Below are 27721 nucleotides of genomic sequence, written 5' to 3'. Positions count from 1 at the left end.
AAACATTCCTCTTCAGTTGGATGAAGAATGGCCAAAAAAAAAAGCCAATTCTTCACATCTGTGACCAAACTGACAGTGCCTGAAAATTATAGAATCTTTAGCTGCTTCTGGATCACATCCCTATCATGGATATCATGGTCTCACTACAGCCGTACTCGTCAGGCGATACCCAAAATACAGTACCCAGATATTGTTGCCACCTGTAAAATCTTGCTCCTGAAAGTGAATAGAATGGTAAGGGATCTGAAAATTGAGTTATATGATAAATAAAATCTAAATATCTTTAGTCTGAAGAAAAGAAGACATACAGATTTTATTTAAAAAAATATCTTCAAAAAAATTTTTATACCTCCAAATGGCAAAACAAGAAGATCACATGGATGAAAAGAAAGGGGGAAATTTTCTGAAAATCAGCACTGACTAAAAATGCTCTGCCTTGTATATACATCTGAGACCTGTACTGTCTTTATACCTGTTGTAGAAGATACAGAAGGAACTTCCGTACGTCATGGGTGGCAGAAACAAATGACCTTTTACACTTCTTTCAACAAAGTACTTTATGTTCTACAAATTGGCAATAATTTATGCATTCATGGGCAACCTCAACCTACTTTAGCCATTACGGTCTGTTTCTCTCCATGAGGTGGTGGTGATGATTAATCTTGGTTTTAAAAATAATAGGGGTTCACTGCATAATAATTATAGAGAAAGAATACAAATCAACCATAATCTCATCACTGAGACAGACACTTAACATTCTGGAATAATTTCTGCCCTAGTAATGTTTACATGATTTTTTAAGGCCTACATAGTAATCCAATCATAAACTCAATGTGATTTTCCACATGATCCAATGGTTTGAGTTTGACTAAACTTTCACAGGGTTTTCATTTAAATTAACTATTATTATTCACTTTAAAAAATCATAATAGCAATTAGGGTATATTCACTGCCATCAAACACACAGTTTAAAGGAACCCCAATGACATCCCCTACCTCCATGGAGGCAGAAAGAGGAATAAAACAGCAAATGTGGTTTTCATAAAGCAGTTGTGTGAAATGACTGCCGAAAGAAAAGCCAAGTACCTGATATGATGACAGAACTCAACAGGTGACAGTACAACATGCTCGAGAATATGGGCTTGACACCCATATTCAAGTCAACACAAAGACAGAACTTAGAAAAGAAAAAGAGAGAATGAGCAAATCACTTAAGACAGTCTTTTTCTTATCTTTTCTCACTAACGCTTATCTGCTCGACTCTGATGGAAGACACAGAACAAATCAGAAGATATAAAAACAGGACAGATTCTTACCCTTAACAACTTTCTGAAAGATGACCATATGAGAAAAGAATCTAAAAAAGAGCAGATATATGTATCTGTATAACTGATTCACTTTGCTGTACAGTAGAAACTAACACAACACTGTAAATCAACTATACTCCAATAAAAATTAATTTTTAGGGCTTCCCTGGTGGCGCAGTGGTTGAGAGTCCGCCTGCCGATGCGGGGGACACGGGTTCATACCCCGGTCCGGGAAGATCCCACATCCCGCGGAGCAGCTGGGCCCGTGAGCCATGGCCGCTGAGCCTGCGCGTCCGGAGCCTGTGCTCCGCAATGGAAGAGGCCACACAGTGAGAGGCCCGCGTACCGCAAAAAAAAAAAAAAATTAATTTTTAAAAATAAATATAATTAAGAGATGACCAGAATAACCTGTTTGGGGGGTTGTCCATTTTTTCTAAGTCTTGTACGTGCCAGTTACCCCTATTTAGCCAGTTGTAGGAGAAAACAGCGATCACAGACTCTCTCAATGAAACTTAGGCTCAAGTCCATAACGCTGTCATCAGAAATAAGAACTCAGGGTCCCTGAATGTTGGCTTTAAGGCCTAACTGTCCATTCGTGATGACATCCAGTGGTGACAACATTTAAGTCTGGAGTCAAAATCAACACTCATTCTGCAGCCTCCTCAGCCCATCTTCAGAACTGTGACATCAAATACTCTTCACTGTATATACACGTCCTTTTGGAATGTCTGAATTGTGAACCACGTGAATATATTACCTACTGAAACACATACTGAGATTAAAACCTTAAATATCCTAATTTCATTTAAATCAAATTTGATTTTAAATGTTTAAGCATAAAGACTCAGTGCTAGAGAAAGTATATCATGGGCTATAATGAAGTGAATTCACTTTTAAATAATTAAATCAAAACTTATTTCTATGACCAGAGGACTATGATCCATTCAACCTATACAAAATCATGGTCAGTGGAGGAAGTAGAAGCAATTATACTTAGAGATTTCTGCCTCCCGCCTCCAATAAAAAGATTCAAGTGGTCCCCATCTAAGACCAACTAATGCACTCATTTTGAGGTACAAAGGGAGACAGATATTCCTCCAAGCAATTTACCCCAGAAGACAACACTTGCTACCTTCCGGTCTCAAAATGACAAAAGAAATCTATTTGCCTAACAAGATGAGCTTGAGGGTAATAAAAATATACCACATAAACCATCAAACAGTTTCTTATTTATATTAGTCTTAGTGATAAGCCCTTCTGAAAAACCAGTTTAAAGGTCACTTTTCTAAACCGAAATATTTTAAGGGTATAAAATATCCCTACTTTAAAATATGGGATGTGTACTTTGTGGTGAAACGATGTATATAACCCAATGTAATGGAAAACTTGGCTTTCATCAATTATGATGCTGCATGGATTTTCTCTTCTTCAGCCATTGGGATTCGAGATTCCTGAAGCATTTTGCTTTGATGAATCACATTTGTAATACAATCACTTTACTCATCCCCACCTAATACACTGTAACACATTTTCCCCTCCAAGATCTCGCCATAGTCATTTCACAAGAGAAATAAAAAAAGTAGTCATTTCACAAGAGAAAGAGAAAAAGAAGTGATTAAAGGAAACAGGACAGACAGTGAGTAAGCCATGAACAACTGGCCAAAGAACTGTAAAACTCCTGGCAGATCATTTCCATGTGTTTCAATTAAGGTTCCATGAGAAGTGGACAAAGAACTAGAGAGAACAGCAATAGTTGTATCCATTCCCTCCTTTTGTAAATATAGTTAGAGCCAAAGAATAAAAAGTACAATTACTGGAGAACTTGCAAATTTCAACATAGAAAAACATTTGGGATGTATCCAATAAAAAGAGTCTAATTTGTAATCTCATCAGCCAATCAGAGAATATTAAAAAGCACTTTACATTGTTAATATACATAGAAAAAAGGACTAAGGGTGTATAAATAGTTCTCCTTCAAAGGTGGGATGACTAAGTAGATTTTTTTTCTTTCTTGCGTGTTAATTGTGTATTTGTTACAGACAACTTAAAAATGACTTGCTATAAGGAAAGAAAACGATTTAGTACAAATGATTAGGAAGTTAAAATCCATAGATCAAATTGAGTATCAAAACATGATAACAATTCTACCAAATTTTTCTAATTATAGTAAATGTTCTACAAACTTTATTTCCTCCATTAAAAGGTATTAGTAGTTGAATTGTGTCCCCCAGAATTCGTATGTTGAAATCCTAACCACCAGTACCTCAAATGCGACCTTATTTGGAAACGGGGTCACTGCAGATGTAATTAGAGACATGAAATCATTAGAGTGAGCCCTAATCCAATAGGACTGGTGTCCTTATAAAAAGAGGATGTTTGGACACAGCAAGACACACACAAGGAGAACGCCATGTGAAGAAGGCAGAGACGGGGACGATGCTTCTACAAGCCACGAACACCAAAGACGGCAAGCAAACCTCCAGGAGCCAGGAGAGGGGCGTGGACCAGATTCTCTCTCGCAGCCCTAGGAAAGAACCAACCCTGTCCACACCTTGATCATGGACTTCCAGCCTCCAGAAAGGTGAGACAACCCATTTTTTAGTGTGGAAGCCACTCAATTTGTGGTACAAATTTTTAGAGCAGCCCCAAAAGATAATACAAAACGTTTCAAAGGCTTAACACACAGAGATATTACCCTCCGACCACATTCATTTTTCCTTAATCTGTCTTTTGATAAAGAGCGCTTGCAAAATCAGTATTTCCTCCAGATGCTCCTCCTCCCACCCCTATGACTGCAGTTACATAAGGCCTCATCATACAGGAGTTTTCTCCAGGAGAACGTGAGAACAACTGACACATGCCAGACCCAGACCTGACCTGCCTTAAGACCACGGCACACTTCCTCCTTCTCCCATCTGGCCATGGTGATGACCCAGTTTTAACCATACAGATGAGATTGTGCCTTAGGGAACAGCAGGTCTCTGTCTTAGAAGGAATCTGGGTCTCTCACTGACAGCATGGGACAATGCCACCCACCAAGCGGGAATATTCTCCTTAGAATGTTACATGAAAGTAAAATAAAGAACTGCTCTTTTTTTTTCCTTTTTGTTATTGTTTCATTAAAAATTTTACAAAAGATGTACACACTTACTTAAAAATTGTACTATGTGGAAAGGACAAAATAAAAAGGTGTGATCTCTGTTGATGGTTTTATTTATCTGAAATGTGTACCATTTCAGACCTAAATTTTATCTTGTTTTTATATGTATTTTGCAAAACAGAAATCATACTATTTACATGTTTGCTTTTTGATTCAGCAATACATTGCAAGTATCTTTCTGTGTCAATGGGTAAAGATTTACTTAGTTTTTTTTAAACACTGCATATAATTTCATGATGTGAATACACCAAAATTTATTCAACCATTCCCCTATTTTAGAATTTTTAAGATGCTTCTAATTGTAAAGAACTGTTCTTTAAGGCACGATATTGTTGGCATTATCTGCTGCAACAGGTTAGTCTTTTACCCTAATAGAATATCAGTGGAAATAAAACATTTTAAACACATACAGTAAAACAGTATACAGAAAACCAAGGAGATCTCCGAAACAAACACTAAGTGTGACACCTGGGAGAAGTCTAAGCGTACAGTAAACTGAACAACTGCAAATCATAGCTCCAAATTTGAGACAATACATTTGATGATCCCAGTAGTGATTTTACATATATTTTGATGGTCCAAAAAAACCAAAGTAACATATACAAGTCTCATCCTCCTCTTCCAATCCTCTCCTTAGGGAGAGGCAGTATGAATCCGGGAGGTATCCTTCCAGACTTAGATATTTTTAAAGTCAGGATAGTCAAATTTTAAACTCAGCTCAAAGAGAGATTCTAATTTTGGTTTGTGATACACACTCCAGAGTAAAAAACCAAAATATATTTCTAATAATAAGCATATAGAACCTTCATATTTGCATTTCCCTGGGAGAAGAAAAGCATTTTTTCGAACATGCTAATGACCAGCAATGTGGTTTATTTTCTGTTCCCAAATGTTTCCCCAAATGCCATTAATTTTAATGGAAGATGTGTGACTAGAAGAAAGTTCCTGGAGGAGAATCAATACTTCTCCGCTCCTTCATTCTACTGGAGACAGACCATAATGGCTACTTCTGTCTGGTCAAAACACTGAAAATTACTTTTCTGAAATTTGGGATGCTTGCCTCTTAGTAAGCTGCAGGGTTTTTTCCAGGGTAAGTATCCAAATCTTATATTGACACTTGTCAATCAGGAAGATACTTTATTGAACAAAAGAAGAAAATGAGGAGATTAAAAAGTACTCCATTTAGTCAGAGACTTCATTAACCTGTGACCAAGAATGTAATCTATGATTCCAACTCACAGTTTGTGGGATGCACACATGTTCCTGGATTCAAACATGTGTTTCCATTTAAACTGCTGGAATGTATATATGGCTCTGCAAAGAGTGATAAATATTAGCAAATCTTCTAAGAATGAAGGTCCTTTATGACCACATACACTGTGTTTCGATTCAGGTTTTAAAATGTCTGAGTCACACAAAGCTGAACAGGCTGCTTTTTACATCTCTTTCCAAGTTAAAGAAAGACCCAGAAACAGAAAAAAAAGAAACAAAAATCCTTCCATAGATTGCATCTATTTGTGCCACCACAGCCAACCCAAGGCAAATCTGCAATTTCTGCTATTTGTCTTCTCTTTTCTTCCCCTTGTGGCAAGCCTGCCCCAGCTAAAAGCAGAGTATTCTGAATTGCCCAAGTATTGAGTACAAGCTGGACATGAACCAACGTCAGACAATGCCAAGGAAGGCGGATTCAGACATAGTACATCAACTTCAACAGCATGAGCCTAAAGAGCAGGGGTGGAAAACTGTGGTCTGGTACATTCTATTTGGCCAGCACAGCACTTTTAAATTTTTAAAATTTAAATCCCTTTAAGAAAGGCCGCCCAAACAAAGAAGGTACCTCATCATATAGGATAGTACACCTCACCTTGCACTATGAACTCTCCGATGTCATATGCCAGCCAAATGTTTGAAGTATGAATGCTGCGTGAATTCTTCCACATCTGAGCCTTTTTCCATTCTGTTTCTTCACCTAGAATGCCCTTCCCACCCACCCAAGCCTACCTCCACTTGGCTAATTTCTCCTCTTCTAAAGACCTCAACAAGTCCTTTTGAATCTCCTCAAGTCCCAGTCGAGTGCTTAATCCTGTACGGCCCAGACTTTCCTGCTATTTATGCGGCTTTACCATCAAACACCAGACTAATTCCTTTAGGGCAGGACTACGCCTTGCTCATTTTGGTCTTTCCAGTGTGTTGCACAACACAGCAGGTGGTAAACAAATATTTTCAGAATGAAGAAATGGCAATGCCAGTATCAGCTCTGAAAATATTCGCTTTCAATATCCTTGGAAGAGAATGCAGATGAATGATGGAGTTGACCAAAAAAAAAAAAAAAAAATGCAGATCACACAGAAGGCAAGAGAATGAGGAGGACTGTAAAAGCCACATCCGGTCACACAGGTGTTCTCCAAAAGTTTGATGACCCTCTACAGTGATATTTAACCTCATCTGTAGTTGCTGCTGTATTTCACTCTGGGACAAACTGTGTTATTTCTTCCTACACACATGCCTTCTGGAAACCAACAACAAACACACAAATAAATTCAACTGAACAAAAGAAAGAAGAAGGGGGACTCGAGTCAATTTCTTTGAAAAGACAGACATCTTCCCTTACATAAAACACTTATTTTCAAATAGAGCTAACCAGAATTCATCAACTGCTCTCCACACTATCTCAAATCATTTTCCATCAGTTCCTATTTCCCTCTATGACTGGCCAGGCTGGCTTCACTGAAGGTCAGAACTTACGGAGGGCAGCCGGGGACAGAATGGACTTGGTTACCAGTTGTGAGCAAGCGGTCTAAATGGTACATCTTTTGTCAAGTTTATTACCTCGCCCATGGTCAGGCTTACCAGAAATGAAGAAGCTGTGAGGGACTCCTTCTCTCCAGCCCCCTAGGTCAGGTATGTGTTTGGGGAAGGAGGAAACAGGCGGTAAAGAAGATAATCTGGGCAGCAGATCTGGCAGCCCTCACTGCCTCCTTGCCTCCAAGGGAAAACTTCATTAAATTTGCCTAGAAGGAGCCGCCTTTGAATGGTTACGTCCCAAACAGCCTACCACCCTTCCCTTGCCCCAACCATCTCCAGCTATCTCTCCTTCCTATGGAAGGGGCGCTTTCAGGGGCTTCTAGTGTAGCTGCTGAGACAGGTACGTTTCTCCTTAACTATTGCCAAGGCAGGAGTAAAAAGTGACTTACCTTCTGAAAAAAGTCTTCCCCACTTTTGCCTTTTCCTTCAGCAGCAGCTGTAAATAAAAATGTATACATTTAAAATAGTTTCATTTTTCAATCTATGTATTCAAAAAACTCTCGAGTATCAGGTATGAGAATATAAAGGTAAACAAGGTACCAGCCTTGCTCCCCCAAAGCTCAGTGCCTGTCGGTAGGCCTCATCTGTAATGCAAAATGGATACAGAACAAAATACTAATCCATCAACCAGACATCTTTAGATAACTTCACACTCCATTTTCTTGTCTGAAAGCCTCACAAGTCTCTATTTTCACACATAGATGAAAGTAATCTTGTTTTCTCATAGTCAAGGAACTACATACATGAACAAATGCAACTACCAGTAGAATCAGCTATAGTGCTGTGAGCACCTCCTGTCTGTAATCAGTCCCAGGCGTGAGGTGGCCTTTTCAAGTGATGGCTCATCTGACAAGGCCTACTCAGAGCAATTTCAGTTTTATGCTTTGCAATGACTGTAAAATCTACTTGGATTTCAGCTGGCATCACACACTACACTTTAACTCACTTCTTTATTCACATTTACAAAGAGAGAGACAAAACAACAAAGGAGTTAAAAAGTCATGGTGAAGGTCCCAGATGACAAAATTTCACCTGAGATTAATGTGAAGGTCATTGCATTTGAACAATCGTTTTCATATCTGAATGGTAGCCTATAAATAAAGGACAAGCCCAGTTCTTTACGTGCAAAAGTTTTACGGTTCTGTGAACATTTTCTTTTTAATCTGTGGAGAGACAGGAACAAAGAGCTAAGGGCATCTTGCTTGCAAAAGCATCAAATTGCACCTTTCAGAAGGCAAACACCAGCTCTCAGATTCAGGCACAGGGTGGAAGAGTTCCCTCCCTGCCCAGGACAGAGAAACAAGCAGGATCAAGAACTTCTGGAAAATGAAACCCGGAAGACCGTGGTACCCCAAACACCTAGTGGGCGATACCGACAACGGGCCTGCCTGTAGGTGCACGAGTGTGTGTGTGTGTGTGTGTGTGTGTGTGTGTGTGTGTGTGTGTAACAAGGGCACTTGCTAAAATTATTAAAGACCCAGTAAGTGTGGCAGACATTCCATTAAGTAGAGAATTCAAAATTCAAAGAAATCCTCTCTGCCCTCAAAAAGTAGTAAGTATTAACATCTAAATTCTTCTGTCACCAACTTTAATTTCACAGTTAAATGTAAGATATCTTCTATAATTTTGTAAAAACGTGTATTTTTATTGACATCTTTTCATTTAAAAAACAGAGCAGAGTACATGTTTCTGTGATTTCCAAAGAGAGTTTGGGGAAATGTATGAAAACAAGAGCTAGAAAGAAATAATAAATTAAAAACTGTATTCTAATATGTGGCAGCTAAACAGCCCCTCAAAGATGTCATGTTGGGCTTCCCTGGTGGCGCAGTGGTTGAGAATCTGCCTGCCAATGCAGGGGACACGGGTTCGAGCCCTGGTCTGGGAAGATCCCACAGGCCGCGGAGCAACTGGGCCCGTGAGCCACAATTACTGAACCTGCGCATCTGGAGCCTGTGCTCTGCAACAAGAGAGGCCGCGACAGTGAGAGGCCCGCGCACCGCAATGAAGAGTGGCCCCCACTAGCCGCAACTAGAGAAGGCCCTCGCACAGAAACGAAGACCCAACACATCCAAAATTAAATAAATAAATAAATTTATATTAAAAAAATAAATTTTAAAAAAAAGATGTCATGTTCTAATCCCTGGAACCTGTGAATATATTACCTTACATATGCAGAAGGCATTTTGCAGGTGTGATTAAACGAAGGGTCTTGCGGTGGGAAGTGTATCCTGAATTATTCAGGTGGACCCACTGTAATCACAACGGGCCCTTTTAAGAAGGGAGCATGAAGGTCAGAGTCCAAGAAGGCAATGTGACAACAGAAGCAGAGGGAGAAAGAAGGACATGTGATGGCAAAAGGAGAGGGTCAGAGCAGAGAAAGATACAGAGATGCTACACTGCTGGCTTTGAAGGTGGACAAAGGGGTCACAAGCCAAGAAATATAGGCGCCCTCCAGAAGCTGGCCAAAGCAAGGAAATGGATTCTCCCCTACAGTCTTTGGGGCAGCCCTGCCAACACCTTGGTGTAGCCCAATGAAACACACTTCTGACTTCTGACCTCCAGAACAGTAAGATAATAAATTTATGTTGCTGTATGCCACTATACTTGGGATTTGTTACAGCAGCAAAAGGAAACTAACGCACAATTCCAATACCATTTTAACTTTACTCTTTGCACAATAACCACATCATCAACAGCATGAACTAAAGCACAGGAACTGATGTGAGCACTTGAGTCACACACTTCCACAAAGAGATTCTTTGTAGTTAACTCTACAACTTATGATTTTCACTCCAACTCAGAAATATACCAAAAGGAAAGCTTTTGAAAGAACATAAAAGGCAATTTTGAACAACAACAAAATAAGCAAAGCTCACTCTTTCTAATTAAACTGGCAAACTTGGTTGGTCCTAGCCAGAGGGGCCAGGAAGATAAAAGGTCGGCACCCTATAGGCTAATGACACAAATGCCTTGGGGCACTTCAACTCAGCTACCTCTTGGGCTGGCTTTATCTCTAAAGCCAAAAATAGCTTAAAGGCACCCCTGCTCCATGACACAACTGCTTGGCAATGAAAATTGCATACTAGGGCACAAAGATTGGAAAAAAAAATTCTAGTGACATCGAGGGAACTCTTTTTTAAAAAGAAATTTTAGAATCAAAGGTATTTTCAAAGGCCTATCAAGCAAGGCAGAAAAACACCCCTTTCACCCACAGGGAACCTCTTCACAAATTAAAATTCATCAGTTTAAATTTCATGATACAATTAACGTTTTATTACAGAAACTTCCTTTAGACACTTATTTTGCTCATGACAAACGCATTATGTCACAACCTTGAAATGCCCCTTCATGCCAAGTCCAGCTAAACAGACTTCATAGAATGGCCTTTCAATCCCTGGATGAACAAAACGGGGGGAACTTCCTTAGTTAGACCCAAATTATAATTATGTTCCCAGGAAAACATCTAAAACTTAACCGGAAACCTGTACCTTTAACAACCTTATCATCTGAGGGGGAACGGGAGGGAGGAGCCGGAGATGGCACACTCGTTGACACCAAAAATCTCTGGCTCTTTTCATTCCAAATGTTTATGCACAAGAAACTCCAAACCTGAGCCTGATTTTCCCCTAAATCCTGAGACATGTCCATTTCCCAAGCCCACAAGGACCTGGTAAAAGCCTCTGGTGGGACTCTTGGGTAGCCACTGTCTCCAGTACAAACCGTGGTGAGTCTGTCATCAGTCCTTGCTGGGAGCAGGCTTACCTCATTCCCAGGTTGCTGGGTCTCCTGCACAGCTTTTACTGACTCCACGCAAACAAAGCTACCAAGGCCACAGAAGCCAATCAAGGGAGAGCAACATTTCACCAGAAGTATTATCTGCCCTCCCCAAGAGGGATCCTTCTGAGCTCAAATTTGAGAGTTCCCTTCTCAAACTTACTCTAAATTCCTCAGTATTAAAATATCAACTCCTCTTGAAGAAGTGAGAGACTGGGAGGGAGGAGGTTTGTGGAGTATTTCTTTCTCAGTATAAACTTAGGCATATAAGATGTTCATTCTACAGACCCAGAAAAGAAAAAGAAGTTCACTTTCATTCCACAAATATTTAAGTCCCATGCTGGTGACTCAAAATAGGCAATATAGACCTTCATTCAACTTACAACCTTGGCCAATATATTCAAAGCCACCCAACGAGTGAGATCAAGACAGAATTAAAATTCGGTTCTAGAAACAACTTTCCCTAAGATCTTTCCACATTCACAACTCTATCCAAATTAAACGTATTAGAAATTTAATTTAGCTATTCTTATTCTGGACAACGCACTAAAGAGCTAGTCATTTTACTCTTAACTCAACACTAGAGCTGAGTAGCTACTGTTACGACTAAAGAAGAAAGCGTGCTACCAGGGAGACCATCTGAGAGTTGGATTGCAAGAAAAAATAGGAGGTATGGTAATTTCTTGACCCAATGGTTTTCTTTTTATTATGTTTGGAGGGGGAAACATCACCTGTGGAATGAGCCAACCCATACTTGATGTCATGGCGTTCCCTGACCTTTGAAGTCTGATTGTATTCTGTGGTAGAACAGTTCTATCGAGCCTTCATTCTTATACACTGATACACCCTCATCTTTTTTACTCACAGTAACATAAACACACACATAACGATTTAGCAGGCTTTTTCTAACTGTCTTTACAATATGACTTCTGCCTGATGTTCCAAAAGTTAATTGTTTGATTGTAAAAACCCTGGATTATTCCTGCCAATGAAAGCAACTGTCTTTATTTTCATGACACAGAACTCCAGGAATAAATTACTTCAATACTACTGAAACATGGCTTCATGGATTGTGCAGGTAAAGCATTTGATATTTTAAGCTGAACAATTCATTTTTTATGTTTATTATAATTTCTCCAATGCTTTGCCCTATTTTATTTCATATTTTTGCTTCATAAGAAATATGGGATGGCAAAACCCACGGCCAATAAAAACAGCAAAAGTTGAAACAGGTGTAAACTATTACAGTCTCCCAAACGACAGGGAAAGTCTAGTTAATTACTGAATTAAAGATGGGGGGAAAAAGCTCGATTTTCAGTTCTTCGCGGGGCAAACGGAAACTTATTTAAATTCATTATGAAATGCTTTTCCATAACATCTGATGCTTTCTTTACACAGCCAAATCTAAAAACACAAGAGCTATGTATTTCATATTTAAAATATAGTATGGAATATCTTTAAACATTCCTTTGAAAAGCAATGGGTTTTTTTCACCCTTATGGAATCTGAGCAAGAAAAAAACCGAATTCAAATTACACAAACTAATTGAGAAATAATTCTTCAAATCTGCAAAGAGGCCTTCTTGAACTTCAGTGTGGGGTGCAGCCGTTTTGCAAGAGGAACTCTGGTCTGAAGCGCTGGAGGCGAGGCCTCTGCACGTAGCACCCTGTGAGCAACTGAAACTAGACGAAGCACTGAGGAAAGAAAAAAGCTGCCCCTGCCTCCCCAGGAGACCCGCCAAGACCAGCAGGTGCACAGGTGACGTGTGGCCAGCATTTTGCACAGCACAGGTCAGGAGAGCAGTAGAGGAATAGGAAGACTACCCAGGATTAAATTAGATGAAATGATTTTGAAGGAGAGTTAATAAAAAGAGAACTGGAGAGGGCAGACAGCAGAAGCAAGAAGAACTACAATCCTGCAGCCTGTGGAAAAAAAACCACATTCACAGAAAGATAGACAAGATGAAAAGGCAGAGGGCTATGCACCAGATGAAGGAACAAGATAAAACCCCAGAAAAACAACTAAATGAAGTGCAGATAGGCAAGCTTCCAGAAAAAGAATTCAGAATAATGATAGTGAAGATGATCCAGGACCTCGGAAAAAGAATGGAGGCAAAGATTGAGAAGATGCAAGAAATGCTTAACAAAGACCTAGAAGAATTAAAGAACAAACAAACAGAGATGAACAATACAATAACTGAAATGAAAACTACACTAGAAGGAATCAATAGCAGAAGAACGTATAAGTGACCTGGAAGACACAATGGTGGAATTCACTGCTGCGGAACAGACTAAAGAAAAAATAATGAAAAGAAATGAAGACAGCCTAAGAGACCTCTGGGACAACATAAAACGCAACAACATTCGCACTATAGGGGTCCCAGAAGGAAAGAGAGAGAGAAAGGACCAGAGAAAATATTTGAAGAGATTATAGTCGAAAACTTCCCTAACATGGGAAAGGACATAGCCACCCAAGTCCAGGAAGCGCAGCGAGTCCCATACAGGATAAATCCAAGGAGAAACAGGTCGAGATACACAGTAAGCAAATTGGCAAAAATTAAAGACAAAGAAAAATTAGTGAAAGCAGCAAGGGAAAAACGGCAAACAACATACAAGGGAACTCCCATAAGTTTAACAGCTGACTTCTCAGCAGAAACTCTACAAGCCAGAAGGGAGTGGCATGATATATTTAAAGTGATGAAAGGGAAGAACCTACAACCAAGATTACTCTACCCGGCAAGGATCTCATTCAGATTTGATGGAGAAATCAAAAGCTTTACAGACAACCAAAAGCTAAGAGAATTCAGCACCACCAAACCAGCTCTACAACAAATGCTAAAGGAACTTCTCTAAGCGGGAAACACAAGAGAAGAAAAGGACCTACAAAAACAAACCTAAAAAAATTAAGAAAATGGTCATAGGAACATACATATCGATAATTACCTTAAACCTGAATGGATTAAATGCTCCAACCAAAAGACACAGGCTTGCTGAATGGATACAAAAACAAGACCCATATATATGCTGTCTACAAGAGACCCACTTCAGACCCAGGGACACATACAGACTGAAAGTGAGGGGATGGAAAAAGATATTCCATGCAAATGGAAATCAAAAGAAAGCTGGAGTAGCTATACTCATATCCAATAAAATAGACTTTAAAATAAAGAATGTTACAAGAGACAAGGAAGGACACTACATAATGATCAAGGGATCAATCCAAGAAGAAGATATAACAATTGTAAGTATTTATGCACCCAACATAGGAGCACCTCAATATGTAAGGCAACCGCTAACAGCTATAAAAGAGGAAATCGACAGTAACACAATAATAGTGGGGGACTTTAACACCTCACTTACACCAATGGACAGATCATCCAAACAGAAAATTAATAAGGAAACACAAGCTTTAAATGACACAATAGACCAGAGAGATTTAATTGATATTTATAGGATATTCCATCCAAAAAGAGCAGATTACACTTTCTTCTCAAGTGTGCAATGAACATTCTCCAGGATAGATCACATCTTGGGTCACAAATCAAGCCTCAGTAAATTTAAGAAAACTGAAATCATATAAAGCATCTTTTCTGACCATAATGCTATAAGATTAGAAATGAATTACAGGGAAAAAACTGTAAAAAACACAAAAACATGGAGGCTAAACAATATGTTACTAAATAACCAAGAGAACACTGAAGAAATCAAAGAGGAAATCAAAAAATACCTAGAGACAAATGACAATGAAAACACGAGGATCCAAAACCTATGGGATGCAGTAAAAGCAGTTCTAAGAGGGAACTTTATAGCTATACAAGCCTACCTCAAGAAACAAGAAAAATCTGAAATAAACAACCTAACCTTACGCCTAAAGGAACTAGAGAAAGAAGAACAAACAAAACCCAAAGTTAGCAGAAGGAAAGAAATCATAAAGATCAGAGCAGAAATAAATGAAATAGAGAAAAAGAAAACAGCAAAGATCAATAAAACTAAAAGTTGGTTCTTTGAGAAGATAAACAAAATTGATAAACCATTAGCCAGACTCATCAAGAAAAAGAGGGAGAGGACTCAAATCAATAAAATTAGAAATGAAAAAGACGTTACAACAGACACCGCAGAAATACAAAGCATCCTAAGAGACTGCTACAAGCAACTGTATGCCAATAAAATGGACAACCTGGAAGAAATGGACAAATTCTTAGAAAGGTATAACCTTCCAAGACTGAACCAGGAAGAAATAGAAAATATGAAAGACCAATCACAAGTAATGAAATTGAAACTGTGATTGAAAATCTTCCAACAAACAAAAGTCCAGGACCAGATGGCTTCGCAGGTGAATTATCAAACATTTAGAGAAGAGCTAACACCCAACCTTCTCAAACTCTTCCAAAAAATTGCAGAAAAGGAATACTCCCAAACTCATTCTATGAGGCCACCATCACCCTGATACCAAAACCAGACAAAGATACTACAAAAAAAAAAAGAAAATTACAGACCGATATCACTAATGAATATAGATGCAAAAATCCTCAACAAAATACTAGCAAACAGAATCCAACAACACATTAAAAGGATCATACACCACGATCAAGTGGGATTTATCCCAGGGATGCAAGGATTCTTCAATATATGCAAATCAATCAATGTGATACACCATATTAACAAATTGAAGAATAAAAACCATATGATCATCTCAGTAGATGCAGAGAAAGCTTTTGACAAAATTCAACACCCATTTATGACAAAAACTCTCCAGAAAGTGGGCATAGAGGGAACCTATCTCAACATAATAAAGGCCATATACGACAAACCCACAGCAAACATCATTCTCAATGGTGAAAAACTGAAAGCATTTCCTCTAAGATCAGGAATGAGACAAGGATGTCCACTCTCACCACTATTATTCAACATAGTTTTGGAAGTCCTAGCCACGGCAATCAGAGACGAAAAAGAAATAAAAGGAATACAAATTGGAAAAGAAGAAGGAAAACTGTCACTGTTTGCAGATGACATGATACTATACATAGAGAATTCTAAAAATGCCACCAGAAAACTACTAGAGCTAATCAATGAATTTGGTAAAGTTGCAGGATACAAAATTAATGCACAGAAATCTCTGGCATTCCTATACACTAATGATGACAAATCTGAAAGAGAAATTAAGGAAACACTCCCACTTACCATTGCAACAAAAAGAATAAAATACCTAGGAATAAACCTACCTAGGGAGACAAAAGACCTGTATGCAGAAAACTATAAGACACTGATGAAAGAAATTAAAGATGAAAGAAACAGTTGGAGAGATATACCATGTTCTTGGATTGGAAGAATCAATACTGTGAAAATTACTATACTATCCAAAGCAATCTACAGATTCAATGCAATCCCTATCAAATTACCAATGGCATTTTTTACAGAACTAGAACAAATCATCTTAAAATTTGTATGGAGACACAAAAGACCCCAAATAGCCAAAGCAGTCTTGAGGGAAAAAAACAGAGCGGGAGGAAACAGACTCCCTGACTTCAGACTATACTACAAAGCTACAGTCATCAAGACAATATGGTACTGGCACAAAAACATAAACATAGATCAATGGAACAAGATAGAAAGCCCAGAGATAAACCCACGCACATATGGTCAACTAATCTATGACAAAGGAGGCAAAGATATACAATGGAGAAAAGACAGTCTCTTCAATAAGTGGTGCTGGGAAAACTGGACAGCTACATGTAAAAGAATGAAATTAGAACACTCCCTAACACCATACACAAAAATAAACTCAAAATGGATTCGATACCTAAATGTAAGACTGGACACTATAAAACTCTTAGAGGAAAACCTAGGAAGAACACTCTTTGACATAAATCACAGCAAGATCTTTTTTGATCCACCTCCTAGAGTAATGGAAATAAAAACAAAAATAAACAAATGGGACCTAATGAAACTTCAAAGCTTTTGCACAGCAAAGGAAACCATAAACAAGACAAAAAGACAACCCTCAGAATGGGAGAAAATATTTGCAAATGAATCAACGGACAAAGGATTAATCTCTAAAATATATAAACATTATTTATTTATTTGTTTGTTTGCTTGTTTTGTTTTTGGCTGCTTTGGGTCTTCGTTGCTTTCTCATGCAGCTCAATATTAAAGAAACAAACAACCCAATCCAAAAATGGGCAGAAGACCTAAATAGACATTTCTCCAAAGAAGACATACAGATGGCCAAGAAGCACATGAAAAGCTGCTCAACATCACTAATTATTAGAGAAATGCAAATCAAAACTACAGTGAGGTATCACCTCACACCAGTTAGAATGGGCATCATTAGAAAATCTACAAACAACAAATGCTGGAGAGGGTGTGGAGAAAAAGGAACCCTCTTGCACTGTTGGTGGGAATGTGAATTGGTGCAGCCACTATGGAAAACAGTATGGAGAGTCCTTAAAAAACTACAAATAGAATTACCATATGACCCAGCAATCCCACTACTGGGCACATACCCAGAGAAAACCTTAATTCAAAAAGACACATGCACCCCCATGTTCATTTCAGCACTATTTATAATAGCCAGGTCATGGAAGCAACCTAAATGCCCATCAGCAGACAAATGGATAAAGAAGTTGTGGTACATATATACGATGGAATATTACTCAGCCATAAAAAGAACGAAATTGAGTCATTTGTTGAAACATGGATGGATCTAGAGACTGTCATACCAAGTGAGGTAAGTCAGAAAGAGAAAAACAAATATCGTATATTAACGCATGTATGTGGAACCTAGAAAAATGGTACAGATGAACCGGTTTGCAGGGCAGAAGTTGAGACACAGATGCAGAGAACAAAAGTATGGACACCAAGGGGGGAAAACCGCAGTGGGGTGGGGATAGTGGTGTGCTGAATTGGGCAGTTGGGATTGACATGTGTACACTGATATGTATAAAATTGATGACTAATAAGAACCTGCAGTATAAAAAAAGAAAAAACAAAAAAAAACAACTAATACTAAACTTTCTTTCGGTTATTTGTATGGAAATATGTTAATATAAATGTTTCAGACATTACATGAAATTTCTAAAAATCTTATATGTTCTGATATAATGTTATATATTTTAAAGTAATAACTAGAATTATGACTTATATCTCACAAATAACTAAAAAAAAATAAAAATAAGAATCTAAAAAAAAAAAAATCTGTGAAGATTCAGGGCATTCCTCCCTTTTTTTTCCCACACAACCCAACTGTAGCACATTTGCAACTAAGAAGGTTGCTGCACCTTAAGTTCACCTGAAAGAGAAATGTAACCATTTAGCTAGTCTGATTCTCCTGCAAAAATATTTTACTAACAACTTTTTAAAACGTTCACTTATTGTATCGATGTAATCCATATGCTAAAAGAGCTTTACCATATATTTTATTTGTATATTACTGTTTTCAGAAAAGTTCCCTACAAGTCTACTGAAAGAAGAATCAGCAAAAGATGTAGAACGTGCAGTTTCTATATACTCCCAGAGAACTTGTGTTCAGCAATCATTATCTAACACACTAGACTGGCATGCAAAGCTCTGAGAATTGATTGAAGAAATAGTGGACATTAAGTCAATTTATAAAGTTTCTTCAATTCTCAGTTAAAAACATTTAAATACTCTAGCCAACTGAAGAATATCTCCAAGTTTAAACTCCAGTAGTAAGTAGTGTCATTTAAAGGTTGTATATCACAGTAAGCGGGAGGATGTTCAGACCTCACCATTCCTAAAACTCCCTACCTGCTTCCCAGAGTCAACTGAGAACAAAATCAAATTCACTCACCCTGAAAAAAAAAAATCACGTATACCTACAGAGAAACATCAAGAAACAGACAAAAATTAAATTTATCTTAACAGTGGCTGGATATTTAAGGATGGTTTTCCTCATCTTCTTATTTTTTCTTTAAATACTGTTTTATTTTTGCAGTTAAAAAAATTCCCATGTTCAAAAGTACAATAAATTGTGTATATTTGAGGGGGCTATAAAACAAGACGTACAAAATGATCAATTCTGTATTGAAGTATCATGTGTGCATATACATGTAATGTATATGCTAGGGGAAAAAAAGACTTAAAGGATAAACACAAAATATTAACAAGTGTTATTTGAGTGGTTGGATTATTGGGTCATTTATGGCTTCCTCCTTTGCATTTTTCATTTATTTATTTATTTGTTTGTTTGTTTTGTTTTTGACTGCTTTGCGTCTTCGTTGCTTTCTCTAGTTGCAGCGAGTGGGGGCTACTCTTCGTTGCGGTGCACGGGCTTCTCACTGCGGTGGCTTCTCATTACAGAGCACAGGCTCTAGGTGCGTGGGCTTCAGTAGCTGGGGCACGCAGGCTCAGTAGTTGTGACTTGCGAGTTCTAGAGCACAGGCTCAGTAGTTGTGGCGCACAGGCTTCAGTAGTTGTGGCACACGTGCTCAGTAGTTGTGGCTTGTGGGCTCTAGAGTGCAGGCTCAGTAGTTGTGGCGCACGGGCTTAGCTGCTCCGCGGCATGTAGGATCTTCCCGGACCAGGGCTTGAACCTATATCCCCTGCATTGGCAGGCAGATGCTCAACCACTGCGCCACCAGCGAAGCCCTGCATTTTTCAGAATGCCTTTAAATAGTTTGAATAAATAGCTTTTAATAGCCTCCAATTAGGAAAAAATCAGTTAAAATCATTTGAGGGCTTCCCTGGTGGCGCAGTGGTTGTGAGTCCGCCTGCCGATGCAGGGGACACGGGTTCGTGCCCCGGTCTGGGAAGTTCCCACATGCCGCGGAGCGGCTGGGCCCGTGAGCCATGGCCGCTGAGCCTGCGCATCCGGAGCCTGTGCTCCGCAACGGGAGAGGCCACAACAGTGAGAGGCCCGCATACCGCCAAAAAAAAAAAAAATCATTTGAAATACTTCTGCCTATTTGAGAATGAACCAAGTTTTTACCATTACTGGTTTGTCACTGCCTCATTTTCAGCCCACAGTGTAAGGCAATCTGGCAAAAGTCTAAAGGTCAAATGATGCAGATATAAGCTACCAAAGGAGACAAATCACTAATGTAATAGCAGAGACAGATAACAGTCCATAAAATCATGCCCAGTGTTGAACGTCATACACCTTAATCAACCTAGCACTACCTAGATTGAAATTCTGGTTATGTGCAACTAACTCTGAGTAAAGAAGTTTTAACAACTTAATGCCTAGAGTAAGAAATTTCACAGCTGATAGAGTTATGGATGTGGAGAGCAAACTTATGGTTACCAGGGGGTAGAGGGGCGGGGAGGGATAAATTGGAAGATTGCGATTGGCGTGTACACACTACTATATATAGAATGGATGGCTGATGGGGACCTACCGCTGTATAGCACAGGGAACTCTACTTGGTGCCTTGTGATGGCCTATAGGGGGGAGGGGGGGAGTCTGGAAAGGGATGGATACTGTATATGTATATGTATATGTATGGCTGATTCACTGTGCTGTACACCTGAGACTAACACAACATTGTACATCAACTCTACTCCAATAAAAATTAAATAGAATTTAAAAAGTGGACGGAATGCCAAGAAAGAAAGAAACAGAGAGAGAGAGAAAGAAGGAAAGACAGAAAGAAAGAGAGAGAAAGAAAGAAAACTTCATAGCTGAAAACACTAAACAATCCAATATTTGGAAAACCTCTGTGAGTCACATCCAAATTTCATAGCTAGCCAAAAGACAGAAAGAGATGCTCTCTAAAATGCATGAATCAAAAGGATAAAATTTTTACTATATAGTTCTCGTTATACATAAATTATACATTAAAAGAAGGTCATTTTTACTGAAAGGTCACATCAAATAAAACATGAAATAAAAAGGATAACACCTATTATATTTCTATGTTATATTTAGATTTACCACATTCTAAAAGGGCTCAATGGCTAAGAGTTTGATAGAAAAGAGATGGATCATCGATGATAATTTGACCTAAGAGCATGGGCCACTTACACCAAAAATCCAAGACATCCACTGAGGCTTTTTTTTTTTCATTTCCCATCAAATTTTCAACAGAACTAATAGAAATGACATAGATAATGATGGGGGTGAGGAGAGGAGTCCTGATCTCTTCTAACAATGGGGGCCACTGCTGCCTCTTTAAAGTTTCTACCTGCTAACTCTAACAATTAAGTCCTAGCCAGACTACACGTCTCAAGATTCAGATTTCAGGGGATTTTTTTTTTTCCACGTTAAATCTCCGCTAATATTCCAGTGCTGGGGACAATCTAAGCTGGTGGTGGCCCTGCCACACTCAGGGCACAGCAGGAGGCCGGAGCAAAGGCCAGCGTTCTGTAATCTACAGGCTATATACTTTCAGAAAGCATCTGTTGCTGTCAAACGTAAGAAAACAAATATTCACCAAAATCTGAGAACATCTAAATTACATTATTCATTGCTTCAAGCTAACTTGAACTCTTCAAGACACTCTGGCTAAGAGTTTATTCAGACTTCAAATTTATTGGCCTGCAATGAAGACTTCCTTGTGGGCTAATGACCCTGACATACATTAATGGACTTTGAGTCCAACTGATTAACAGAAACTTTGGTCGTGTCAAATGTCTTGTGTTCACACCCTATTTCTTCATACATAAGCAACCTCTGAAGCACCATTTAGTTTGGCCTGTGGTCACGAACACTATTTGACAACATTGGAGTTTTTACATAATATTAGTTTTTTTTTTTAAAGCAACACTCTTCTAGCTTTATGAAAAGCTAAAGGATATTCATGACCTTTATATAGCTTATGGGTCTTGCCATTGAGCTGTGCTGTCTAAAATGATAACCAATGGCTGCTGTGGCTACTGAGTGCTTGAAGTATGGCTAGTCTGAACCAGATGTGCTGAAAGAATAAACACAGTGGATTTCAAAGACAGTACAAAAGAAAGTAAAACCTCATTAATAATTTTTGATTATATGTTGAAATTATACCATTTTCATATATTGGATTAAAGAAAACTATATTAAAATTAACCTCACCTGCTTTGTTTCTTTCTCGTGTGGTTGTATAATTTTAAATTACACTGTGGTTCGCATTACATTTCCATGTCACCGTGTTACTATAGGGGATAATAACTTTGCTACTACCCAAAGAGGGTTGCAAAGATTCAGGTAGAGAGCATAGTGACAGGTCCGAAGGACCGAAAACAAGGAATACTTCCGAAGAGAAGGAGTCAGCAGCTTGAAATCCAAGCTGTATCTGTCTTAAACCCCTGGGAACATTTTGAGGGAAAAAGAAAAAGGTTGCCTAGTGTTTGTGGGGGTGCTGGGAGGGTTAAGGAATTAGAGTAGTTTGAATAAAATATGTAACATTAATAACCATTTCCTTAATATCCAGCTCTGGCCCAACCCAAAACTATTTAAGAGTTTATGTGGATGGTTATTTAACAGAATGACGTTTATATTTCTTTTGTGTTTGTAATAACATGGCAATGGAGCAAGCCAACTTGTTTTAAATCAGAACCAAATGTGTTCCAGGCATGTTTAAAGTTCAGGTTATGTGCAGAAATCGGATACACGGCAATCTGTTTGCTATTCTCCTCCACCAAAATGGGTGCAGGGGTGGGAGGGGGCAAAGACGTGCTTCCTTACATCAGGGCTACTCCCATTCATCTTAACGCTGAAAGACTCATTTACTGATTCATTTAAACAATACTTATTTAGCACCTGAGGCATATCAAGAGGAAATCAACGCTGTGGAGTCAGAGAAAACTAGGTTCACCTCTAGGTTTGCCACTGACTAGCAGTATAACTCCAAGTGATGGAGCCTCCCAAGGGCTCTATTTTCACCTCCAAAAATGCAAACAGGCACTCTGTAAGAATTTAATAAATGGAAGCCTGCAACTTTGACCTCAAAGAACTTACGGTCTTACCTGTAAGTTCTTTGAAGTTAGTAATTTAACATGACAAGACTCTGAAAGGTTGAACATCGTATGGGAGTCACAGGTAACAGGAATTCAAAGTATGGACATGGTAGGGAGCTTCTGAGCTGACTGTTTAACATGGGAAAGGACTGAGACATGGGGAGATGTGGAAAGTAAAATCTGGTCAGGGAGAACGCTGTGAATACCCATGTCTGTCAAAAACTTTAGTTTCCCTTTTATGTGCCTCAGAGCACTTCAAATAGCCCCTCTTCCTAAAAGGAGCTGTGGGTGCAGGACAGCAGAGAGGAAGGACAGCAGTGACTGGGGGCAGGAATTCCTTAAGTCACTCACAGTGATGCTCCTGAGGAAGCACCACTCCTCAGAGGCGCATTCGGAAATACGTGGGTGTTTTCTGTCGTCACAGGATGGGGCACTGGTGCAGACATTTAGCATCCATCCAGGGTAGTCACAAAGAGTCCAGCTCGATAAAGAAGTGTCCTACCCATTAATGCCAAGACCCTTAGCTGAACAATACTGGTAAGGGTGTTTCTTTTTCAAATGTTCTGTTTTTCAGTAAATGATCTAAATAGTGCATATCTATGCCTCTTCTCCTTTCTATACTGTCAGTGACTTAGACTTACTCAAGGACCATGCACTGCCATGAAAACTGTTCCTACTTAGGGTTAGAATTTCCTCCTAGGTGCTCCACATGTGTGGTTCTAATGCATGATATTCTAATTCGGGACCTTAGCTGAGGTACTGCTCTACGTGGTGGGGACTGCACTGTGATAAGACGGCCATAGAGAAGTTATTTACCTTGAAATGTATATCAGCGTACAAGGTCACTCCCTGGTTGGCAAGGACCACCAGTCAACAAATCCCACCAATGCAAAATGTTTTAGTGCCTCACTCGAAAATATGAACAAGAGCAAAACAAAATGACAGGAGGAGGAGGGGTAAGAGGAGATGAAGGGGAAGGAGAAGAAGGGAAAAGAAGAGGAGGATGGGGAAAAGGGGAGAGGAGGAGAGGAGGAAAGGAGAACAGGGCAGGAGGATGTGGGGAGGAGGAGAAAGACGAAGGACGAGGTGACAGTAAGGAAGGACAGGGTAGGGAACAGGGGAAGATAGAGGAAGGAGAAGGGGGATTTTTTTAAACCTACAGTATTATAAGGAGAAGAAAAACTACCGCATTCCAAAAAATGGGATACTATTTTTAAAAGAAAAATATATAGCAAACAAGAAAAAATCTTGTAAACTAAAAATAAAACAAAAATAACACAACAGTATCCAAAATTTGGAAAATTTTTAAAATCTCCCAGAAAGGAGAACAAGAGGACATATGTATGTAAAATAAAGGAGGAAAGATAACTTTTTTTTTTTTAAAGTTCAATCCAAGAGTCCAAAGCCAACTAACCAAATTTCCAGAAAGAAAGAAAACAGATAGACTATAAACTGGATAGGGGATTCCCTGGCGGAGCAGTGGTTAAGAACCTGCCTGCCAATGCAGGGGACACGGGTTCGAGCCCTGGTCTGGGAAGATCCCACATGCCGCGGAGTAACTAAGCCCATGTGCCACCACTACTGAGCCTGCATTCTAGAGCCCACGAGCCACAACTACTGAGCCCACATGCCACAACTACTGAAGCACCGGCACGTAGAGCCCGTGCTCCTCAACAAGAGAAGCCACTGCAATGAGAAGCCCGCGCACTGCAACAAATAGTCCCCACTCGCCGCAACTAGAGAAAGCCCACGCACAGCAACGAAGACCCAACGCAGCCAAAAAAAAAAAATATATATATATATATATATATATATATATATATATATATATATATATAAACTGGATAGAAAATATCAAAGAAATATACCAGAAAATTTCCAGAATTAAAATGTTTCTATATTGATAAAGCAAACTAAGTATCTAAGCTGATGTGAATGAATGAAAAAATACCCTTATCCAGGCACAGCCTACTGAAATTTCACGCCTGAACTAAAAGCATCTTAAAATCTTCCAGAGAGACTATAACAAGTCATAGGCAATTACAATAGTATCATAATTCTCATTCATGCCATAGAAAGCTACATTATAATGAAGTAAAGCCTTAAATTCTAAGGGAAAATGATTTTCAACCCAAAATTCTTTATATGGCTAAAATTTCAGTCAAGCAGAAGGAAACAGAGACATTTTCAGGCATGCGAAGTTGAAAAAAAAATTACTTCCCTACTACTTCCTGGCACTATTCGAAGTTGCATGCTACCAAAATGAGGAACTCAACCAAGGAAGTGAGAGACTTTCCTGAATACAGAAAACTGAGAGTTAAAGACAGAAAAGAGGGGGGAAAAAAAGAATTTCCAGGATTGAAGCAGAAAACATTCCTCGGATGGTAAGGGCATCCCAAGATGACAGCTGTACAGCCAGCCCAGAAGGCAAATGGCAAAGGATGGATCATGACAACAAACTTCAGGAAGAAGATTTATCAGGGAAAAAAAAAAGGAACTAATTATCTGACATCCTGACCATGGAGAAAACTATATTGAGAGGATACAGAGGTTGTGGAAAGAACCTGTGATAAGTATAAAAATATTAAGCTCAAGGAAAAAAACAAGGCAATTGTTAACTCCAGGAAAAACAAAATTCTGTCAAAAAAGGAAACGAAATCTTTGTATATTCCTGGGCTTGTCAGGGAACAGCAAGAGCATACATAATATAAACACTGAATATTGAATATTGATTTAACCAAAACTTGTGATTTAACTTTATTGGGAAGAGAAGGGAGGAGAAAAGTGAACAACTAAATCCTTTCTACCACACAAGAGTACAGCAGAATAGGTATGAAAGAAATGAATCAAGAGAAAGCGGTAAGAATAGATTATTTAGAAAATGGAGAAACAATACTAGGAGAAACAGCTCAAAGAGTAAAAAGTGGCTTCATCTAAGGAACAGAACATGGTGTTGTAGATAAGGGTACTATGATTTTTTAATAAGCCTTTTTATACAATTTCGTTTTTAAACCATATGTATGTATTGTTTGATGATCATTTTTAATATACTGGCCAATTTCAGTACTCTGGCCACAGAAAGAACATAATGGACAAGTGTGAAAATCTGGCCTAAGGCCATTACAACTACACTTGCTAAGTACAAAGTCGACCTAATGTTCTTCCATGATTTGTAAAGTAGTAATTTTGCTTAATTTTTTTTATCTTGACCTCATAATATTTATACTGACATCTTATTTTAAAAGATTCTGGTTAAAGTTGAGTGGTTTAAGTATCAGACAATGAAACAACAGCAGCAAAAAGAAAATGTGACTTTTTCACTGCAGACTTCAAGACAGCAGTAGCAGGAAATCCCTGGTGGTCCAGCAGTTAGGGCTCCGTGCTTCCACTGGAGGAGGCACGGGTTCGATCCCTGGTTGGGGAACAAAGATCCCGCATGCTGCGTGGCGCAGCCAAAAAAAAAAAACAAACAAAGACAGCAGTAGCAAGGCTTCTTGCAAGTGGGTTCCGCTTTCCCACCTCCCCAGAGTGGGACTGGGCAGCACCACACTAGGAATGTCAGGGGACAAAGGTGGCATTAAGTGAACCACTCAAGGGGCAACAGACTGGAGGAGCCCTTTTGCTTTGAAGTCTTCTTGGCAGTGCAGAATCCAGTGGGAAGACAGAGCAGAAAACGGCGAGCCAAATGGAAAGGCAGTGGGGCAGATGACGCCCGCAGCAGTCAAAAACAACACAGGTCTTTGCACATAACAGACAGATCTGAACGTATCTGAAGATCATTAAGAACAATTACCCAGGCCTACCCAATATTGGTGATGCTTCATATTACTTATGCACTAAATCTAGTACTAAATGAGCATCTAGCTGTCCACTCTTCTATGACTTTAGAAATTGTACCAACAGAATGTCGTTGTCCTCCCACTCTAATAACTATTACGGAAGACTGTCATCTTCACTACAAGGAGGACTCCACCTCTGTCAATGTACCATCTATATACTTTCACTTGCTCCACAAAAGTAACCCGTGAACTACCAAATGGACAATTAATTCACACGGTCTTTCCATAATCTTTTAAGTTGTCGATACATTTAACTATATCACAAAATCTACCTCTTTTTCACTGGATGCTCCCACTAGCTCAAATAATCTGCTGAAGCAAACAACCAACTGGACAAGGGCTTTCTACTATTCCAGTGGACTGTAGTTATATCAGCTCAAAGACACACGGCGGGGAGACGGGTGCTCATGGGAAAAAAATCATATTCGTGGGCCCTACCCTCAGATCCCAGTGAATCTTAATCATGGTGGGGGCCTGGGAATCTGCATTTTTATAAACACATCAGATAATTCTCACACACAGTTAAGTCTCGAGCATTGAGACACTGCCAAGATCACGTGGTGATGTCGGTGCTTTTCTTTCCAAACTCTCAGTCAAATTGGTTTTCTATCATCCTAGCCAGCTGCCCATCGCCATCCACTGCACTTTTCACCTGAACCCCAGGGCTACAGAGAAATACAATTATTCTGAGGCGAGTAAAGGATTTAAATCTGACAACCTAAGTCATTCTCGGCATTAAGGCCACGCCAGTGCTCTGGATAGGCAGCCTAATTCACTACAGCCTCGAGAAGTTTTCTGGGCTAACTAAAGGATGGAAGAAGCAGTCACAGACTAACATGTTACTGTGAAAACTGCTTCCAGCCTTTTCTCAACTTGCTCTACTCAAGGCCTGTTGAGCCAACACTGCCTCACACTGTATCTCATTAGAAGAGGTCTCAAGTGCTA

General features: G+C 39.1%; 1 protein-coding gene across 1 annotated transcript in view; it reads right to left on the bottom strand.

Moving 5' to 3' along the window:
- BICC1 (BicC family RNA binding protein 1) overlaps window positions 1-27721 on the bottom strand; it is a 302224-nt gene that overhangs the window by 193481 nt on the left and 81022 nt on the right. Inside the window, exon 2 of the mRNA XM_004279964.4 lies at window positions 7662-7708. Within this exon, the coding sequence (XP_004280012.1) occupies window positions 7662-7708 (47 nt within the window). The remainder of the gene's footprint in view (window positions 1-7661; window positions 7709-27721) is intronic.

This window comes from Orcinus orca, chromosome 14 (genome assembly GCF_937001465.1).
Source record: "Orcinus orca chromosome 14, mOrcOrc1.1, whole genome shotgun sequence".
NCBI lineage: Eukaryota > Metazoa > Chordata > Mammalia > Artiodactyla > Delphinidae > Orcinus > Orcinus orca.
Note: the sequence above shows the minus strand (reverse complement) of the source record. Positions and strands in the feature narration are given on the sequence as shown.